Source organism: Bombina bombina, chromosome 8, assembly GCF_027579735.1.
Source record: "Bombina bombina isolate aBomBom1 chromosome 8, aBomBom1.pri, whole genome shotgun sequence".
Taxonomy (NCBI): Eukaryota; Metazoa; Chordata; class Amphibia; order Anura; family Bombinatoridae; genus Bombina; species Bombina bombina.
This window is the reverse complement of record NC_069506.1, coordinates 112540410-112561195: the sequence shown is the minus strand read 5'-3', so window position 1 is coordinate 112561195 and position 20786 is coordinate 112540410. Positions and strand designations below refer to the sequence as shown.

Sequence of the window (20786 nt, the reverse complement as noted above, 5' to 3'; positions counted from 1 at the left end):
GACAAAATCTAAAATACACAGGTGGTCATTTTAAATTGACATTTTAAGTCCCTTTAAATGGGACAATCTAGTAAAAAAATAAACTTTCCTGATTAATATAGGGTATGCAATTTTAAATAACTTACCAATTTACTTTTATCGTCAACTTTTCTTTGTTCTCTTGGTATTCTTTGTTGAAAGCTAAATCTAGGTAGGCTCATATATGCTAATTTCTAAGCCCTTGAAGGCTTCCTATTATCTGAATGCATTTGACAGTGTTTCACAGCTAGAGGGCATTAGTTAATGTGTGCCATATAGATGACATTGTGCTCACGCCTGTGGAGTTACTTATGAAAGGGCACCGATTCGCTAAAATGCAAGTCTGTCAAAAGAACTGAAATAATAATAATAATAATAATAATAATAATAATAATAATAATTAACTAAAAAATTCACAAAACCAAAAATACAAACAAAATAAATGTGATATAAATGCAAAGGATATTGTGTGTCAGTGATGTAGAAAAATCTCCAAACTTCGGTATCTCAAAAAAAGAGAAACAAATTATGGTGCAAAATTTTTTTGCTACAGAAGTAGCAAAAGATCCGGAACCGCTGTATAAACAAATGATTTATTTAAAATTATAAAAACATAAAACGAATGAATGACTTGAAGTCCTGGCATTCGTTTTATATACGTTTTTATAATTTTAAATAAATCATTTGTTTATACAGCGGTTCCAAATCTTTTGCTATTTCTGCCGATAGCAGGTCTGCTAATATATCAGGAACTGATGTTTAGCTTCTGAAAAGTGAGTATATAACTAAAGAATCAAAGTCACAATTGTTATAAACGGTATCGCACTATATATCTGGTTTTCTATTTTGTGGAGACACAATCACAGATTTTGAATACACCAACACTGAGTGAGCGGAGCCTGACAGCTTTGTGAATCAGGATTGCACGATACTTGAGCTTAAAGTGATGGTAAAGTTACCTTGATCTCAAACTGTAATAATATTTGTTCCCCAAAATGAATAGGAGTTTCATTCATCAATTTTTTTTAAATGTGAGTCTAAACTAAGTTTTCGCCGTTTATACTCACTTTTTTTTGGTCTGCAAATTCAACCAGTATATATATTTTTTTTCTTGGCTGGTCACGTTTTTTTTCAAAGTCTATTGAAAATCTGGCCGTTAGGCGGCCGTCAATCTACGTCATCCGCCTCCCGGATGATCTGCGCATGCGTTAAGATTTATTTTTCGGTCTTGCAATACAAGCACGCTCACGATTCACACATGCCTATTGCTATTATTATGGAATTCCCATAATACGTAATAGGCTTTCTTCAGACGGCTCCATTCCTGACGGCTAAAATTCTGACAAGCGCATCACTTTGTTAAAGTTTTAATTGCAAGTAATTACCGCTGTGATTTAAAACTTAGTAATTCTATATTATTGACATTGATTAATCGCCGCTATGCGCAGTTCAACGGATCGTGAACGCGCTTTGGAGACACGTATAGAGCGGGTGGGACCGCTCTATAAGTCACTCAATAGAAGATAAGGAAATAGCGGTTGGGAGGAGTCAGGATCGCAACGGTAGGGAAATATAAAAACATTTTATTTCATAAATATAAAAACACATTGGGGGAAAAAGTTAGCAATTTACTTATTTAAATAATGACTAATTCATTAGTGTATTCAGGTAGTTTAAACTTTACCTTCACTTTAAGATAGCTCAAGTTGTGAGTAGAAATTTGACACATTGTTTCATTTATATTTTTTGTAACAATACTGCACCATCAACTTGTTTCTCTTTTTTGGGAGATACCGAAGTTTGGAGATTTTTCTACATCACTGACACAAAATATCCTTTGCATTTATATCACATTTATGGTAAAAGAACTGAAATAAGTGGGCAGTCTGCAGAGGCTTAGATACAAGTTAATCACAGAGGTAAAAAGTATATTAATATAACCATGTTGGTTATGCAAAACTGGGGAATGGGTAATAAAGGGATTATCTATCTTTTAAACAATAAAAATTCTGGAGTAGAATCTCCCTTTCAATGGCTAAATTGTGTACTACCAACAAAATAAAAGGGCCTAAATCTTGTTTATAATCTAGTTGTTTTACTCAATCCCTATTTCCACATTATCTTATTCATACATTAACTACATGACAGTCATATGGAAATGATACAAGAAAAGGTTAAGAAAAGATAATCTGATTCTATACACACTTCTGACAACAGAATAATATTGAGATCTTAGCCTTAAAAAAAAAAGTTTAAAAAACACACAGAAAAGGAGGTTTTTTTAAACGAGCAACAACACAAACTTCATGTATTTTTCCTGTGTTTTTTTTTTTACCAGCAAAATAGACAGCAAGACATATTAGAATTTTTCATGTGATTCTTACCAGAATGTTTCCAATAATATGCAGAGTTCTTGAGCACGTCCCAAAGCAAAGACAGGAATAAGAACCTACAAGTAAGAGAAGAGGCAAACAAACAAATACGTGAATATCCTGTGATAACTGCCCTTACACAAGAAGCTCTAGCTAAGACCCATATAACAGCATCCCTTTTTATTTGTAATGTTTTCTTACACTACAAGATACCACTGATCCAAGATAAACTTCAGATACATAAAACATTACTTTACTGCCCAAAAAAAAATAGACCATAAATAGATTACTATGTCTGGGTTGCGGCTAGAATTAGGGTTGACATGATTTAAACTCATTCCCATGGCACGTTTTGTGCAGCTTGGTGTGAGTGTAGCCTCTGCATGTACAATAGAGCAGCACACACAGCGCATGTGCAACTGATCAGAGTACTGTGCAGTGCACGCGGTCTCCTGAAAGGCCTTGTGCAACTGCATCTGTTACGCTCTCTTTCCTCAATGACTTGGTGCATGATGCAACTAATCATCTCTCTCCCTAGCACTGCAAGATGTGGCTGTATCTGATGGAAGTGCCGGCATTCAGTAAGCCTAAGCTCATCCTTCTTTCTCTAGGTCTCCCTTTCCCAGAACACTGGGAGAATGGTCCACGACATGACACATAGCTCCTGATTCCATGCCAACCCAGATGACAATGCTACCTACATCTGAACCCTTAATCAGATAGAAATGACACTAATGTTAAAGCATTTTATTTTAGCCCTAGTGCCCCTTGCAGCTACAAGCGTACACCCCTCCTAATTCACTCAATGGCCATATCCTGCTGAGGAACTGCAATGTTTGTGGCTCCGAGAAGGTATTTAGTTATGTGTCCTTTATAAGGATAAAAATAGAGCATGTTTTTCACTAATGTCGCTTACTAATGAATTATTACTGGTTGGAAAAAAACCCCTCAATTCATGACATGCATTCTTCAGCTATAAACACAGGAGACACTAATGGGGTAAGATACTTAGATTACTTTTTGGTGCCCAGGTAATCAAATGTTTTGACACTAAAAACATTTTTTTTGCCTCTTATTTTCCCCATCTAAAGGTTAGGCACCTCCTCCTGATCCATTTCCTACAGTCACCATAAAAGAGTACTGCCATTATACTGCATCTAGCTCATTCCTATTGTCTATTATAGGAACCAATGTAAAGGTTTCTAATTCTGCGTTGATCAGTAGATTTGCTGAAGTAATCTTTTTTTTTTTTAAATCAATAGTTTTTTTATTAAGGTATTTAGATGTCAAAAAACAAATTACATCAACATATGATATATTTTAACAAGTGTCTAAGAGGATATATTAATGACTGAAATTAATCAATAACATCAATCATTGACACGTCTGTTCCATATCAGTTCACATTATATCCTAAAGATACCTTATTATTTTGAGGAAAAATATATCTGTATGACCTCATTAATGCAAAAACTATTTGAAGCCTAGTATAGTGATACTCTTTTTTTTTTTTTTTTTTAAAAACACCATTCAGTAGCCGTCTCATTAATTTATTTATCTCGGAGGTCCTGGCATAATATTAACGGATCATTATGGGAGGGATTATGGGGGTAGAAGCGGTATATTATGAATAGTCAAGTATGCTACTCCTTAGATCAACTGCAATGTGGACTAATGAATAGGTATGTAGTTTATAGCGGGCCAAAGCTGCTAGGTAAAAAGCCCAGATAAATTACTGGGAAGGGTTTGTTTTTACCCCCTGAAATGAATGCACCTTCCTAACTTCAGAAGGCCACTCATGAACCTATGAAATCTGTATGGTTTAGGGGAGGTGCTTTAAAGCTAAATACAGTCACTCTTGGACCTTGTAATGTAGTTGGAAGGGGGGGGGGCGTGTCTGGGAAATCAATGATATAACAATATTATTATTGTGTGGCTCATCAGGAAAAGGAACTCTCTTGGGCTCAATATAAGACAAATGGAAGGTAAAATAAGAGGGCTAGCAAATATTTCGTAAACTCACCGCATATAAACCTAAGATTATAGAGGATATAAAGAACCATCATCTAGTATTCACATTATGAAATATATAACAATATGTAGTGATCAGAATTATTGCCTGGTACATAAACGGTCAGTTAGTAACAGGTGTAGGAACATGCGAGAAAGCACATAGTAGTAAATAAGCTAAGAATACTTGTGTAACAATAGAATACTGCGATACCTGTGGGCTTAGATCTAGGTTTTATATATATTAGTAGTAGAATATAAGGAACTAATTCTCTACAGACCTGAGTAATTAAACCCTGCCGCCCATGTATGGGCCCTATACCCGGGCGACAGGTAGAACATGTAGATTTGTAGATGGGAGAAATCCCTACTAGCCATCTGTTAGTCTTCTCTAGACTACGTATAGGTCATATGGTATAGATTTAAACAAGGAGGCTAGCTCTCTTATGAATAGAGCAAGTTATTTAGGGATATTACAGTATCCAGTATGTATGTTGTGGTAGGAGTTATGAATATCTATATAAACCTTGCATCGGATACTAGATGACTTAGCACAATTGTCTATAGAATAACAGATTTTCAGTTGTAATGTATAATAAAGGAGTTAAGCATCACCGCAATAATAACAATCAGTCTCTTTTCACTCAGAACTAAAATAGATATACTGGGATGTAGTGAAGTATAACTTCTGTTCTCTTATTTTTGATTCCTCTCAACTTCTCTATGGATCACTTATGGACCCTAGTGAATTAATATTACTCAGAGGAAATTTAGGGATATAAACAATTGTGTTAGGACCATGTGAAAACAAAGATAAAATATTGTGGTATATATAAACATCAGATAGCTAATGAAAAAAAGATATGAACCATGAGCTTACTATAAACAACAGAGTAATGTAGTGAACCCTATCATAATGTACTGGAGGGGGGCTACCATAGTGTGTATAGTTAGGTGTGTTAGCTATAAATTTGAGATGATAGCAGTGTCAGGGTCCTGGGATTTAGAAATGTATTGGCTAAACAATGTACCATTAAAAATGAGCAAGTGATTGTGTGTCTAGTGTCATGATGTCTCCTTCCGTTCCCCAGTCTCGGCCTCTGACCAAGGAACAGGAATTAGCATAGGTAACCATAACAAAAGTGAGCAATAGTATAACAATAATATTACCAGCCTCACTGCTCAAGATGGTTAGCAACACGCTGTTGAATCGATGTGGTAATAAGCAATATTTCAGCTTCAATAGCAATATTACATCTTAAAATATATGCTGCAACCACCTGCTAGACTAGGTACACATAATAGTAATTCTTTATAGATTGAAAACACTTAGTGAAGTAATACTTTATACCACTTAACTTGGTGCTTAATGGCAGGCATATATATAAAAATAGATTATGCTATACAGTTATAACCCCTATAACATATATTACACCCAGCTTATATAGATGGTGGTTAAGGTTCCTCCACAATCCTCAAACGCATGTCCTCATTGTTCTTAGATAAAAAAATAAAATACATAACTCAGTTTTGTTAGAAAGCCTTATGTGCCATAAAATTAAGCTGCTGTTTAACCGACTCCAGTAATCACCTTGACACAATGTGGATTATTCTTTAGGGAAGATGGAGCACAAGTTGTCAGGGAAGAATAGGAAATATGATTCCCAGCACATCGCTGCTAGTTGTTTCTCACCATACTCAAGTAAATGTCCGGAGTCTGCTTGCTCTGTTAGGGCTATATTGCCACAAGTCATTGCGTTCCGAGTATTGTTGAGATCTCTGTAGGCCCTCCAGGAATAGGGCACAGTATCCGGCATTTCAATCTCCGTTAGCCGTGTGATCGATGCTGGTGCTTTAAATTGGAGAGCAGCTTTATCCAGGGGAGCCGTTTATAAGCAACGCGATATAGTAATTTGCTGTTTATTTATACTTGCATCCGGTTTAACAGCCATATGATTCTGCACGCCTACAGATTTAATAAAAGCGCTCAGACCCTCTGGGTGCATGCCACTGCTTTGCTTACTAGCAATTAGTTCCATCATCTTGTTGGTCTCTGTAAACTCCAGCTCTGTGCACCTGGTTCCAGATATCTTCTCAAACTGACCTGGGCAATTTAGTATTTGACGCTGTAAGTCAACCAACATAGCCTTGATTTGCAAATAGAGTTCCTCCTCCATTTGTTAGTATTGAAAAGTTATGGAACGTTTATGCAAGATTAAGTCCTTTGTGTGACTAATGTACCCGGGTTACAGGGGAGGGGTGCCTTGGTTCTAGAGTATTTCACCCCCCGAAGCCCGGTTCAGGGCTCGTAGAAGGAATGTAGCTTGTTCTGACACCTTCAACTTGTACCCCAAGTGAAAGTATAATTATCTCGACTAAATATCTAAAAAATGAGCATAAATATTCTGCCGAAAGCAGTAGATTCAGTCAAATTGAGCAGGAGCCTCTGAAAATGCGACTGAGCGCCATTTCTGCCCGGAAACGCCTCCTGCTGAAGTAATCTTTATGTAAAACTTGCTTTTATAGAAGCACATATGTTTTTGTTTTAAAGAGAAACTAAAGTCAAAATTAAAGTTTCATGATTCAGATTGAGCATGCAATAAAAAAAAACAAAAAAAAACAAAAAAAAAAAAAAAACTTTCCAATTGACTTATTTTAGCGAATTGTCTTTGCACGCGTGAAAAGCACAACTACGTAAGCTGAGGAGCAGAAATGCACTACTGGGAGCTAGTTGGTGATTTGTAGCTGCATATATGTGCCTCTTGTCGCTGGCTCATCTGCTGTGTTCAGCTACCTCCTTCAACAAAGGATACCAAGAAAATGAAGCAAATCTAGAGAATAAAAGTCAACTGAAAAGTTGTGTTTAAATTGTATTCTCTATCTGAATCATGAAAAACGATGTTCTGGGTTTCACTTCCCTTTAATTAATATAATTTTTGTTTAAGTCAATTAAACCAAAAATCCACTGTAAATGAATAGCAGATACCTTTCCTCCTCTCTCCACTGACTCATGGACCTTCTTCAGGAAGTCTCTCTCTCTACAACGTTTGGAGTCTCGGATAGTGGTGGCATAGGTAGACTCTGATATGAGTAAATCTGGCCGGCATTTATCAATCCAAGCAGCTCTGTGACATTAAAAAAAAAATGATTTTAATTGGTGGTATTATTATCAGTTATTTGTAAAGCACCAACAGATTCCGCAGTGCTAAAGACATGGGTCTAATATGCAAGGTAACAATTATGGGATACAAAGGGATAGAGGGCTCTGCCAGGAGTTTCACTGTTGTAAATCAGCTCTCTTGTAGGTGACCTACAAAGCAGCTAGGCTCGTAGGCTTAAATGCTATGTAGCCATTGTAATGTAAATTACCCATGAGGCTACCAACAAGGATGTTTTTCCACTATTACCATCTATGGCTGGTCATTCCGCACAACAATATTACAAAGACTCTACAACATCACAAGGGAGGAAATGGCTGGAAGATATAAGAAGTGCCAGTCCCAGTAGGGATGGAGGCTGCAGACCGGTCATTTTTAAAGAGACATGAACAACCATACATTGCTAATGTTTTTATTAAACATATAACCTCGCATTACTTCCAAGAGAACATTTATCATATAAAGCCCTGATTTTCAAAAAAAAAAAACACAATATCTCTATCTCTCAAAACATCACAATCCAGCGCCAATGAGGAAGTGCACGCTACCAGGGGTGACCCCCAAATCAAGTAATGAAGCAGCACAATATCTTGCCCAAAATGATTTATTAAGGGGAATAATATAAACAATTAGTGTTTTTTCAGGATCACTACCTTAATCATAGCATGATTAAGGGATCCTGAAACGTCCTTTATGGTCTATATTGTTCCCCTTAATAAATTATTTTGGACAAGATTTTGCGCTGCTACATAACTTGATTTGGACTTTTGAAATAGATAGAGATGTGTCCGGTCACATTATTTGAAGCACCTACAAATCAAATTGCTCTGTTTTCAGTTAACTTTAAGCATCTGCTTTTAGCTTTGTTTTATGAGCGCACTGCATATTATGAGACAAACTCGCCATCTTACATTTGATGAGATAAAAGTGAGACCTGAATAGGTAAAATGCTTAGAGAATAAGATCAGACCTGTGAGAAAACTTCCAACACACCCAATGAACACTGCTTAATACCTTTTTATCGCTCTGCAAAAGCACAGCTAAAAGTAGCTGCACAACTAAAAAAAAAAATTAATTACTGAGGGCATCACAGGCTGCCACACACACATTACTGAATCATAGGAAACTATCACTTATGTTCCATATTGCTTCATCTCCTCCAAAACGTAATGTCATCTTTGGAATGTTGCCTGAATCATGTTATCCGCATTCTAAATGGTAAACGTGACTTTACGTTTAGAGGGTGTAATGTTAACTTAAATCTGATAAGCCAGCATATGCATATTACACGCTGTTTATTTCAATACTTAACCAGAAAATCCTACCCTAAGTGACGATCTGGGGTCATGTTGTAGTCACCCTGCACAAAGAGAGACAGAAAGAACAAGTGAGACCAGAATTTATTAACAAATAATAAAATAAAAAGCATGGATGCCAGATCAAGGTACATTATTTTGAGAACTATAAATAATAATATGTTTATAATCAACAATACAGTTTAATAAGTTACTTCACATGATTATAGGTATGGTACAGCAGGATAATATTTTTGAAGAAACCTATTTAAGTTTATGATATATACTTATTAAAAACAGATTTTCTTTTCAATGCACCAGTGCTTCAATGTAAATATTACTTAGTTGATACTCACAGTGTATACCACAGACTCAGAGCCGACTTTAATGTGAAACATTGCTGCTCCAAGTACGTGCCCAGCATAATAGGCCTTAATTTCTAACTCATCGTCGACCTATACAGATTAAAATAGAACACCAAAAGTAATCCGCATGATCATTACAGACACTTTTAATAGGACACAATAAAGGTCTTGCATCTCCAAAAAATAAATTTACCAAATGCTGTATCTTATCATAAGTTTTTTTTTGTTATATACCATAGAACAAATTTACATTGTTTATGATATTTTGCCATTCCGTTTATTTGGGTAACAGAAGGGATTGCTTATTGTATACTATGGTTGATATATCATTCTCCTCTAAATGTCTTCGCTGTGTAGAAATCCAAGAGTGGCCTCAACTGGATCCAGAAGTTATATCATGAAGAGATACTAGGTAGAGCGTTTTATGTCATTTCCATTTATTTAGTGTACCTCAGACTTGTGAGTTAGGATTATAAAAATGAGGCTGTTCGTTTAAGTATTCTGTTTAACAGTATTTACAAAGGGTACTTGGTTCCTGTTATGTTATTTAATTAGTTTTGAACATCTCAATGTTGAGCCATAAACAAATATGTATAAAAGTGTCGTCCTAATAAAATATCTTGAATAGCTGTTATTGTATCAAGCTCAATATTTATTTATTTTTAATAGTTTTTTGGCCTCTCGGGAAGCACAATTTCACAAAACAATGGGTGGTTAATGTCCTTTTCCTTATAAAATGCCTGTAGGAGCCAATTTATATATGTTTTTAAATGACCACAGCAAAGAAAGTAATATCAATATATTAAAGTGTTTTTCTCAAATGGCTTAGCAAAAAGCTGTTTATGTTAAGCTAAATAAAGTTGGCTAGATCTGCAGTAGTTGGGCATATTTGTATATTTTGTCTCCTTTTACGTGCACAAATACAGACAGATGTAACTAAGCTTCTGCACTGATCCATAAACCACTGTGAAGATCCCCCAGGATGTGCCGCAACCAGGGAAACATTCAGAGTTAAATTACAGGAATAGTGTTGAAAAAGTAGTAACGAACGTTCATTACAAAGTTATTTTCTTTTACTAATTAAACATAGTGGAATTTGTCTCTTTACAAAACAAGATGGAAAATGCTGCATTATCCAGTTTCCTCTTACCTGTACCGTTTGGTGCAAGTTCACCGCCACCACCTTCTTCATGCAGTCCTTTATCATCTGGGATGTAAAAAAGTTGGTTTCCCCTTTTTTGTCTACAGTAATTTTTCTGTAATCCTCTAACAGGATTGGACAAATGGCTTTAGTTGGGTGAGTCATATAAATGGGTCCATCAAAACCAACCATTTCACTCATGTACGGCAATGCTCCACAATGATCTAAGTGAAAGTGGCTGTGAAGAGAAAGAAGTTTATTTTATTTATTATTATTATTATTATATCTAAAATCTATAGCTTAAATCAATGTTGGAGTTCAGTGTTAGATTACTGGGAGTAGAATACCCATTTTAAACCAATGTTTCCTTGAAGACAAATGATTTTTTCCCCATTTCAGAAGGTGATAAGAAATTAATAATACTACATACTTCACTTAAAACCAACAACAACCTTATTCACCTGATGATAACACAATCCAGGAACTCAGTGAGACGTCCATTTTGTATAATGTAGGAGAAGTCAGGAAATCTACGCTATTTAAAAAGAAGAAACAGTGAAACAATCAGCTTTATGAATTCTTATTTTTTTATTAAACATAAAAAAAATTCAACAACAATGCATTTGTGCCTGGACAATCTTTTTGCCTCAAACATTTTTCACAGTGTATTCTGACAAATTGTTAAGATAGGGAAAACGCATTAGAACTCCCACCCCACCCCCCACAATCCAATAGAAATGACACAATCAGCAGTGGTAGTTGCACAACCCAGTGATTGGCTCACTGACCATTTCTGCTCAGGACCGGCAGTTCTCAGCGGCTCTATAGTAGTACTTCAGATTAGGGCATGTTATTTTTACACTTGAACGACCCTCAGACATCACACTCTTGAGTCCTCAAATCTTAGTCTCAAAATTTCTCCCCACCTTCTGCAGATGTTAACACAACTCCAGTCACCTCTTGCTTGCTGCTTCTCTGCCCTCCCCCCTTTCATTGGCAATTCAAGGGACATGCGAGTGAACATTAAACTTTAATGATTCAGATAGAGCAGCAATTTAAAAAACTTTCCAATTTACTTTCACTAACAAAATGTGCACAGTCCTTTTATATTTACTCTTTTTGTGTCACCAGCTCCTACTGAGCATGTGCAAGAATTAACAGAACATACGTCTATGTATTTGTGATTGGCTGATGGCTGTCACATGATATAGGGGGAGTGGAAATAGACATAACTTTGACATTTATCAGAAAAAATAATCTACTACTCATATGCAGTTCAGACAGTGTTATTGCATTGTCTTTTTATTGTGCATTTGTTGATTATGCAAATCTACTGTATTATATTTCTACTACAGATTGATCAAACAATAGAAGTATTTATTTGCTATGACACATTACACTTACATCATCATTAAATCCCATGTGCATGCCACAATCCAACATCAGGTTCTTCCCCCCAATAGACACAAGAATACAGCTGCGTCCAACATCCTGTCCAGCACCTGGAAACAAAACAAAAAAAAGTAAAAAAAAGTGTTATTATTTGCTTCAACAACAGAAGTTCCAGCTCTTTATAGTTGTTTTAATGTTAAACAAGTTTTTTGCACATAGTATACAATGTATATTCCATTTCATTCTTTTTATTCCCTTGCAAAAGCTCTGCTCAGAATTCCGTGTCCCAGATCTAAAATCAAAGTTATCCTCAATAACTAGCGTATCGGGATAAACTGAATATGGTATTATATTCTAAAAGTAATATTTAAATCTTCAATAGAATTCTAAAACGGCTCTCAAAATAATTTGCTTTGCTGATCACTGATGAAGCTGTAAGAACAAAAGATAACATTGCATAGATCAGGTACTGGAAACTATGATTTCTATAAAAGGAAGAACAGATAATTGGTAACAATAAATCAACTAGTGGAAAAAAAACAAACATGTTAAAATGTAAACGTTCCGTTTGATGCCGACCTACTACTACATCCAACCAGTAGTCACAAAAAGGCCTACATACAAGGTGATATTAAAATATATATATATATATATATATATATATATATATATATATATATATACACACACACAGCGAAGGATTTCAATTGACAGCTATTTTTAATAGTCTTTAAAAATAAACCCTCATTTTTCTCACCCAACACAAGCAGTCTTACCTAAAGGAGTAACCTTGATTTCTGGCATCTTGCTATCAAATAGAGTTAGCAGTGAATTTAGAGTAACAATGCAGGCCAGCAACTAACTCTTGTAGAAACTGCATATAAGAAGCTGGAAAAAAGCAAAATGGTATAGGTAAATAGGTTGCACAAAAAGTCAAACTTGCATTTTAGGCAATTAGTGCTGACTCTTAAAAGGGACATTAAACACTTTGAGATGGTAATATAAAATGATAAATCGGATATATAAAAAGAACTCTGCAATATACTTGCATCATTTATTTTGTCCCCTTTTCCTGTAATTCCATTCTGAAATTGTGAGTTTTTTTATTTCCTGTTAGAAATGGAAGTGCAGAACACTGTTACATTTCACACAGTCATTAGCTGCACTCTAGTGACCTATTTATAACTGTCCCTAACTGGTCACACATGGCAGCTCCAATTGTCTTCTACATACTAAAACCTTAGGCTCATTCTGTCAATATTTAAACAGCTAATGAAACTTTAAAAAAATACTTCTAGCTGTTATTCTCAGACTAATCTTTTCTTTCAATGCATCATTTTACCTAGCATTTATTTAGGCCTAGATTACAAGTGGAGCGTTAATTTATATTGCGCCTGCAAATGGGCGAATTTGCCCATTTACAGACGCACAATAATTAACCAGCCATTACAAGTGGCTGGTTATTGCTACCACAAGCTTGTGGTTAATTTTATAAATGTCCACAAAATCAAGTATAATATACTTTATTAAAAATTAAAGATAGTAGCATCTTTATTTTATTTAATAAAGTAACTGCACTTAGCAGTTTTTGGGGGCTAAACTTGGCGGGAGTGGGGTGTTAGAAACAAAACGGCATTGAAAAACATAATTTATGTAAGAACTCACATGATAAATTAATTTCTTTCATAGTGGCAAGAGTCCACGATTTGTTACACATGGGATATACATTCCTACCAGGAGGAGGCAAAGTTTCCCAAAGGAGTAAGAAAAAGCCATAAAAAAAGGAACAGGAAAAAAAAGATGTGCTCTGTTAAAAACAACCCATAATAGGGAGAGGACCTTGTGGACTCTCGCCACCATGAAATAAATTAATTTATCAGGTAAGTTCTTACATAAATTATGTTTTCTTTCATATAGGTGGCGAGAGTTCACAATTTGTTACACATGGGATATAATACCCAAGATGTGGAAGTCCACGAGTAACAAAATAAGAAGGATGGGATAAAATATAAACAGCTTTTTTTTTGCTGAAAATGAATATCCAAATTAAAGTCTTTTAATAACTAAAAAAAACAACAACAGGTAGGACAAACAAATGAAGCCCCTTGAAGAAATTGGTGGTGTAGCCACCATGTCAGAGAAAAACGAGTGTTGGGATCTAAGAAAATCAGTTGTGATATTTGAGTATAATCCTTGCACCATTGGCGCAGCATGCAAAGTTGAAGAGGCCTCATAAAAACGAGCAAAGGGGATTGCGTCCGATGTTGCAATCATTAGGCCACTGAAGGGTATGAGAGAGTCTGAAGATTCAGACAAGCTGAAACTAGTTTTTATTAATCTCTTGTGTCAGAGAAAGACTCATGGACACTGAGTCTATTTGGAAACCCAAACAAGTGACCTTTGTCTGAGGAATCAATAAGCTCTTTGAAAAATTGATCCTCCAACCATGATTTTGAAGAAACAACAAATAGTTGATTTGTGTGAGATTCTGCTAAATGAAAAGATTGAGCTAGAACCAAGATATTGTTCAAATAAGGAAACACCACAATACCCTGCTCTCTGATTACAGATAGAAGGGCACTGAGAATCTTTGAAAATATTCTTGGTGCTGTTGCTAGGCCAAACGGAAGAGCAACAAACTGAAAATGCTTTTCTAGAAAAGAGAATCTCAGATATTAAGAATGATCTCAGTGAATAGGGATGTGAAGATAAGCATCCTGTCAGTCTATTGTGGACATATAATGACCTTGCTGAACAAAAAGGCAGAATAATCTTTATAGTTTCCATCTTGAAGGTTGGAATTTTCACAAATCTGTTTAATGTTTTCAGATCCAATATTGGTCTGAATGAATTCTCCTTCTTTGGTACAATGAAAAGATTTGAGTAAAAACCGTTTCCTTGTTCCTGTACAGGAACTGGGACAATCACTTCCATAAGTTATAGGTGTGAGACACGTTAGAAAAGCTTGAACTTTTGCTGGATGTTGTGGAACATGGGCTAGAAAAAAACATCCCCCTGGGGGTTTAATTTTTATACCAATTCGATAACCCTGAGAAATTATATTCTAAATCCAGGGATTTTGGAAAGTTTCTGACCAAATTTTCTGAAAAAGTTTTAATCTGCCCCCTATCAGAAGAACCAGGTTGGGGGCCGCACCTTCATGCTGTTTTTTGGACAGGATTAGGTTTCTTGAAATGTTTATATTTATTCCAGTTGGAAGAAGGTCTCCAGTTAGACCCAGAGGCTTTTGGAGAGATGGGAGGCTTCTGATCTTTGTTTCGAAAGGAATGAAAACGATTTGGAGCCTTGAACTTCCCTTTAGGTCTATATTTTTGGGGTAGAAAAACCTGACTTGCCTCCAGTAATGGAAGAAATAGTTTAATCTAATTGTGAACCAAATAGATTCTTACCCTGAAAAGAAAGAGATTGTAATCTCGTTTTAGAAACCATATCATCATTCCAAGATTTAAGCCATAAAGATCTTCTTGAAAGAATAGCCAAGGACAAGAATATTACAAAATTCAGGGTCTGAAGAAAATTGCCGAGCAAGATTAGAGAGCCAAAAAGTAGAGGCGGCTACATCAACAATAGATATAGCTGGCTTAAAGACATAACCAGTATGTAGATAAGACCTTCTCAAAAAAGATTTAAGCTTCCTATTTAAAAAGGGACACTGAACCCAATTTTTTTCTTTCGTGATTCAGATAGAGCATGCAATTTTAAGCAACTTTCTAATTTACTCCTATTATCAATTTTTCTTCGTTCACTTGCTATCTTTATTTGAAAAAGAAGGCATCTAAGCTTCTTTTTGGTTCAGACCTCTGGACAGCACTTTATTGGTGGGTGAATTTATCTACCAATCAGCAAGAATAACCCAGGTTATTCACCAAAAAAGGATTTCAAATATAGATACCAAGAGAACGAAGAACATTTGATAATAGGAGTAAAATTAGAAAGTTGCTTAAAATTGCATGCTCTGCCTGAATCACGAAAGAAAAAAATTGGGTTTAGTATCCCTTTAAAGGATCTTTGAAAGAAGTACTATCCTCTAAAACAGTGTTTCCCAACCGCGGTCCTCAAGTACCCCCAACAGGCCTGGTTTTCATTATAGCTGAACCAGTGCACAAGTGAAGTAATCAACTGATCAGTAACCAACCTGCTCTCATTCATCAGCTGATTATTTCACCTGTGCTCTAGTTCAGCTATAATGAAAACCAGGACTGTTGGGGGTACTTGAGGACCGCGGTTGGGAAACACTGCAAAGAAAGTGTAGTTTAGCTAGAGAAGAAATAGCCCCATCTACTTTAGGAATAGTCTCCCATAGCTCCAAATTAGCAACAGGTAAATGATACAATTTTTTAAACCTAGAAGAAGGTTTATAATAAGTACCAGGTTTAGACCATTCCTTAGAGATAATATTAGAGACTGCGTTAGGAACAGGAAATATCTCTGGAATAACAATGTTGGACTTAAATAAAAAAATGTAACTTGTTACAAGGAATATCTTCCGAAGTTTTAACTACCTCAATTCCTAAAGTGACTAAAACTTATTTTAAAAGAGAACGAATATGTTCAACTTTAAACAAAAAAGAAGATTTATCTGGTTCAGTATCAGATGAGGGAGCCTCAGTATCAGAGGAATCATCATCACCATGAGAAGATGTCAGTATTAGTCTGATCAGTACATATGTTACTAGAGAAAGGTAAAACATGAGCTGTTCTCTTACGCTTATTTGAAGGAGGAATTTCAGTCAGGGCCTTCTGAAAAAGGATAGGCAAGGTGTCCGTACACGGACACTGGTGTCCGTGACTGGCTCTTGCAGGGTCCGCTGCGGCGAGGAGGGAGGAGTAGAACAGATTAATTCTGACTCCTTAACGTACGCGGCACCAAGTTTTGCGGAGCTTAGGCCACCCGCGTGACACAGCTCAGTAGCGGGAAAGTGAGTGAGAGAACGGAAAGAAGCAAGCTGCCTGCAGTGCAGCCTGTGTCAACCACTGCGAGTCAAGACCCGTACCAATTCCTTGATCTGTGCGGCAGTCTGGTGCTGGTGTTGTTGTGTAGAAGTAGCAGACCGCTGCCTACTCTGACAAACCTTACCTAACCAAGTAAGTAACCAACCATGATGATCATGCGAGTAACATCAAGGTGGGTGTGCTTGGTCAGGAATTGCAGAGTCCCCCCAGCAGCCTCTTTAAACTGGCTGTTCTGACTCTCATTATTCTCAGACGGTATCAGGTGTCCCAGCAGCAGGAGCCTCCAGGATTGGTGGAGTCTGGGACCCCCATTTAAATAGAATCCTGGAGGCTCCTGCTGCTGGGATACATTGTACCGTCTGAAAATGATGGGAGTCAGAGAAGCCAGTTTAAAGAGGCTGCTGTTCTGCTTGTACTGGGACTCCCAGTGAATGTCTTAGCAGCCAGGGGGTCTGCATGCTGAGACCACCCAGGGGAGAGTGAAGGGTTAAAACAGGCTCTCACAGGAAATAGATCTAGGAGAGCTAACAATTCTGTCCTGCTTGTACTGAGGTGGAATTCAGTCCTGCTTCACTAGATACATATTTTATTTCTGCGTGCTGATGGGCAGGACATGAAAAGTGCTGCGCATGCTGTATGGATCATTGGTGTGCTGCGGGGGGGGATATCCAGTGAGGGAGGGATTATAAAAAACTGCCCTGACTAGTTAATTGGTGTCTGTAATAAAGAATAGTACAGGGCAGCACTTTTTATGTACTGCCCTTCGCTGCCACTTCTGCTGGATGCTATTCCACCATGCATCCACTACCCTCTCAGTAAAGAGAGTGTTTTTTGATGTTTTTTAATTTGAAATGTACCTTGGTGTCCTTCACTAAGGTCTGTACCTTGGAAAATGTCTGCCACAGCCTTGGCCCGTGCCTATCCCTGCTTCTGAATTGAAGCAGCAATAAAAGTCTTCATTGCTGGGGGTACGCCATCTGTATCCATCTGTGAATTTGAGACAGAAGGAGCATTTGAAACAATAGATACATCATTAGGACGTGATAGAAAAACTATGCATGAGTCACATACATTTGCTGAAGTTGGCACTTCAGAAGTTTTACAAAAAACACACTTAGCTTTGGTAGAAAGGTGTACAACAGACTTAGGTTCTATGGTAATTTCAGAGACAGAAGCAAGATGTTCCATTATGGCAGACAAAGTAAAAAAGCAAAAATGAAAAAATATAATATAATTCCTTATTTGCATAAAAAAAATTGAGATTTGGAAAAATTTGTGCTTAAAAGAATTTTGCTAAATAAATGTTTTTTTTAAAAACAATAAATATAGAGAGCTTATTAGCTGTTGTCTTTTAAAGCCCCTATATAAAAATGAGAGCGAGATTGAAATTAGAGAGAAACTATTTAAAGGGACATATTACTCATATGCTAAATCACTTGAAACTGATTAAGTATAACTGTAAAAAGCTGACAGGAACATATCACCTGAGCATCTCTATGTAAAAAAAGGAAGACATTTTACCTCAGATCACTAGAGTAAGTTCTGTGTAAAAAGTTATAATTCAGCTGCTGCTTAGCTGCAGGTAAAAAAAAAATAAAGAAATGAACAGCAGCCAATCAACATCAACAGTGCTGAGGTCATGAACTCTTTTACTGTGATCTCATGAGATTTGACTTAACTCTCTTGAGATTTCATGGTAAACTTCCTTAAACTGCATAGGAAAATAAGATGAGTGTTCACGAAGCTCACTCCCTTAGCTGTCCTGGGACAGACATACTGATTTGCTGCTTAGAAATCCTTTACAATGGGATGTGGCTACTGAGTAACTTTTAAATGGTAAAATATCTTTCTTTTTTACATAGAGATGTTCAGGAAATATTTTCTAGTCAGCTTTTTAAAGCTATGCTGCATCATATTTAGGTGTTTCAACATTTGGGTATCATGGCCCTTTAAATGGGAAAAAAAAATGCGCCAGCGCACTATGATGTCACCGGGGGTTAAAAAAAAAAAAAAGCATGACACGGCGGACGCTCTGTATAATTTTTTTAAAACATCCCCTGGAGCCGGTAAGTACTCTCTGAGCCTGAACACTCCAAATAACACCCAAAAAACATATCGCAATTAAGAATCAGAACCCTGACTGTTACCAGCATGAAACATCCTAACGCTTGTCCCTGGGTTGCCTATATGATTAGGGTGACCATATTGCCGCTTTAAAAAGGGACACATATGAAAAATACATATGTCAGGGATGTTTTCAGGGCTGTTTAAAGAAATGTTTTGTGTAAGAACCCTGACATGTATTTTTCATATGTGTCCCTTCTTAAAGCGGCAATATGGTCAGCCTATATATGACCAAATATAAGCCTATACTTTAATAATTGCCCAAAAATAAAAGCTGTGTCTAGAAGGAAAAATATATACTTACCTGTATTATCGTAGACACATGCCCACTCTTAAGCAGACAGCCAACCAGTACTGACAAGCCTATCAGCAGAGGTAGAAGATAGGAGTATGTACATTTGTAAAGGGAGGCAGAAAAAAAAAAAGCTTACTGTGAATTTACAAAGGGCCTTAGAAAGACTACCAGAGGTCCTCCTGGTAGCAATGTATATCCCATGTGTAACAAATTGTGGACTCTCGGCACCTATATGAAAGAAAGAGCCTTTACATAGCAGTCTATGATTACAGTGTGTTCCCTGTAAATATATATATATAGACATACACACATACGTATAAGCATATATATTTACAAATTTGCTACCATTGCTGCGCTAGTTCTAATGCCTTTTCTCCCAGCATGGGAACAAGGCTCCCATTATAGCCTATGGAAGCGCTCTCTCGTGAGCGCAATGCTTCCCAGCGGCTAACTTGTAATACCAGCACACATTTGCATGCACTGGTATTACTAAGTGGAGCGCAAATATTGCTTTAGCGAAAGTGATATTGTGCTATCCACATGTAATCTAGCCCTTAATGTCCCTTTAAATAGTGCCACTGAGGTGAGCATAATGTTATCTATATGACACACATGAATAAAGAGTACATGTTTTTAGCTAATCCCAGCCAGACAATGAGATAAAAGGTGACTGTAGTAGAGTCTTAGAAATCAGCCTATAATCCTGCCTGAGTTTAGCCTTTAACAACAAATACCAAGAGAACAAAGCAAATTTGATGATAAAAATGGGAAATTTGTTTAAAATTACACAACCTATCTAAATCGTTTAAGTTTAAAGGGACATGAAACCCATTTTTTTTTCTTTCACGATTCATATACAGAATACAATTTTAAACAACTTTACAATTTACTTGTATTAATTAATTTGCTTCATTCTCTTAGTATCCTTTGTTGAAGAAGCAGCAATGTACTACTGGGAGTTAGTTAACGCACTGGGTGAGCCAATAACACAAAGCATATTTGTGCAGCAACCAATCAGCAGCTCCTGAGCCTACCAAGGTATCCTTTTCAACAAAGAATTACAAGAGAACAAAACAAATTAAATAATAGAAGTAAATTGGAAAATTATAAGCTCTATCTGAATCATAAAAGAAAAAAATTGAGTTTTGTGTCCCTTTAATTTGGTTTTACTGTCTCTTTAAAGATATTACTAACAAGGCAACCTTTTTTTTACATTGATACATATGTACTTGAATCTTGATCTTCAAACTCATGTTACTAGTTCTATGCAGAATTAAAATTAAGTAGTGGCACTGTGAACACACAAAAATCCACAACATAAAATGTGTACTACAGGATATTGAACTGTATACAGTGCGCAGTCCGAACAGAACCTTAAAATAATGTAAGAAACAATAAATACTGAGTCACTTGCATGAGGTATGTGCTATATATAAAAAAAATGTACAACCATAATAACATTTATAATATTAGAACAGTTACAACAAATCACTAGTACTTACAAACCACCTGAAACCTGCATTAGAAATAACCAGCGCCATGATCCTTACGACACAAGGTCAGAGGTTAGGTTTAAACCAATCATCAGCGACTATTTAATTTATCCACCCAATAAAAAAACTAGATGAGTTGGTGTGGGCGG

General features: G+C 36.3%; 1 protein-coding gene across 3 annotated transcripts in view; it reads right to left on the bottom strand.

Annotated features, from left to right (window-relative positions):
- INTS11 (integrator complex subunit 11) overlaps nucleotides 1–20702 on the bottom strand; it is a 69872-nt gene extending 49170 nt beyond the window's left edge. Inside the window, exons 1-10 of one of the 3 annotated variants that reach the window (XM_053690523.1) lie at nucleotides 19154–19372; nucleotides 17610–17712; nucleotides 12528–12639; nucleotides 11764–11861; nucleotides 10821–10894; nucleotides 10369–10597; nucleotides 9210–9308; nucleotides 8884–8918; nucleotides 7387–7525; nucleotides 2403–2467 (exon numbers count right to left, since the gene is read on the bottom strand). In XM_053690523.1, the coding sequence (XP_053546498.1) occupies nucleotides 2403–2467; nucleotides 7387–7525; nucleotides 8884–8918; nucleotides 9210–9308; nucleotides 10369–10597; nucleotides 10821–10894; nucleotides 11764–11861; nucleotides 12528–12555 (767 nt within the window). In that variant the 5' untranslated portion in view covers nucleotides 12556–12639; nucleotides 17610–17712; nucleotides 19154–19372. Of the gene's footprint in view, nucleotides 1–2402; nucleotides 2468–7386; nucleotides 7526–8883; nucleotides 8919–9209; nucleotides 9309–10368; nucleotides 10598–10820; nucleotides 10895–11763; nucleotides 11862–12527; nucleotides 12640–17609; nucleotides 17713–19153; nucleotides 19373–20646 lie in introns of those variants that run through there. The other 2 variants (XM_053690525.1, XM_053690524.1) reach the window with 2 other exon arrangements.
- Between the last annotated feature and the right edge of the window lie 84 nt (nucleotides 20703–20786).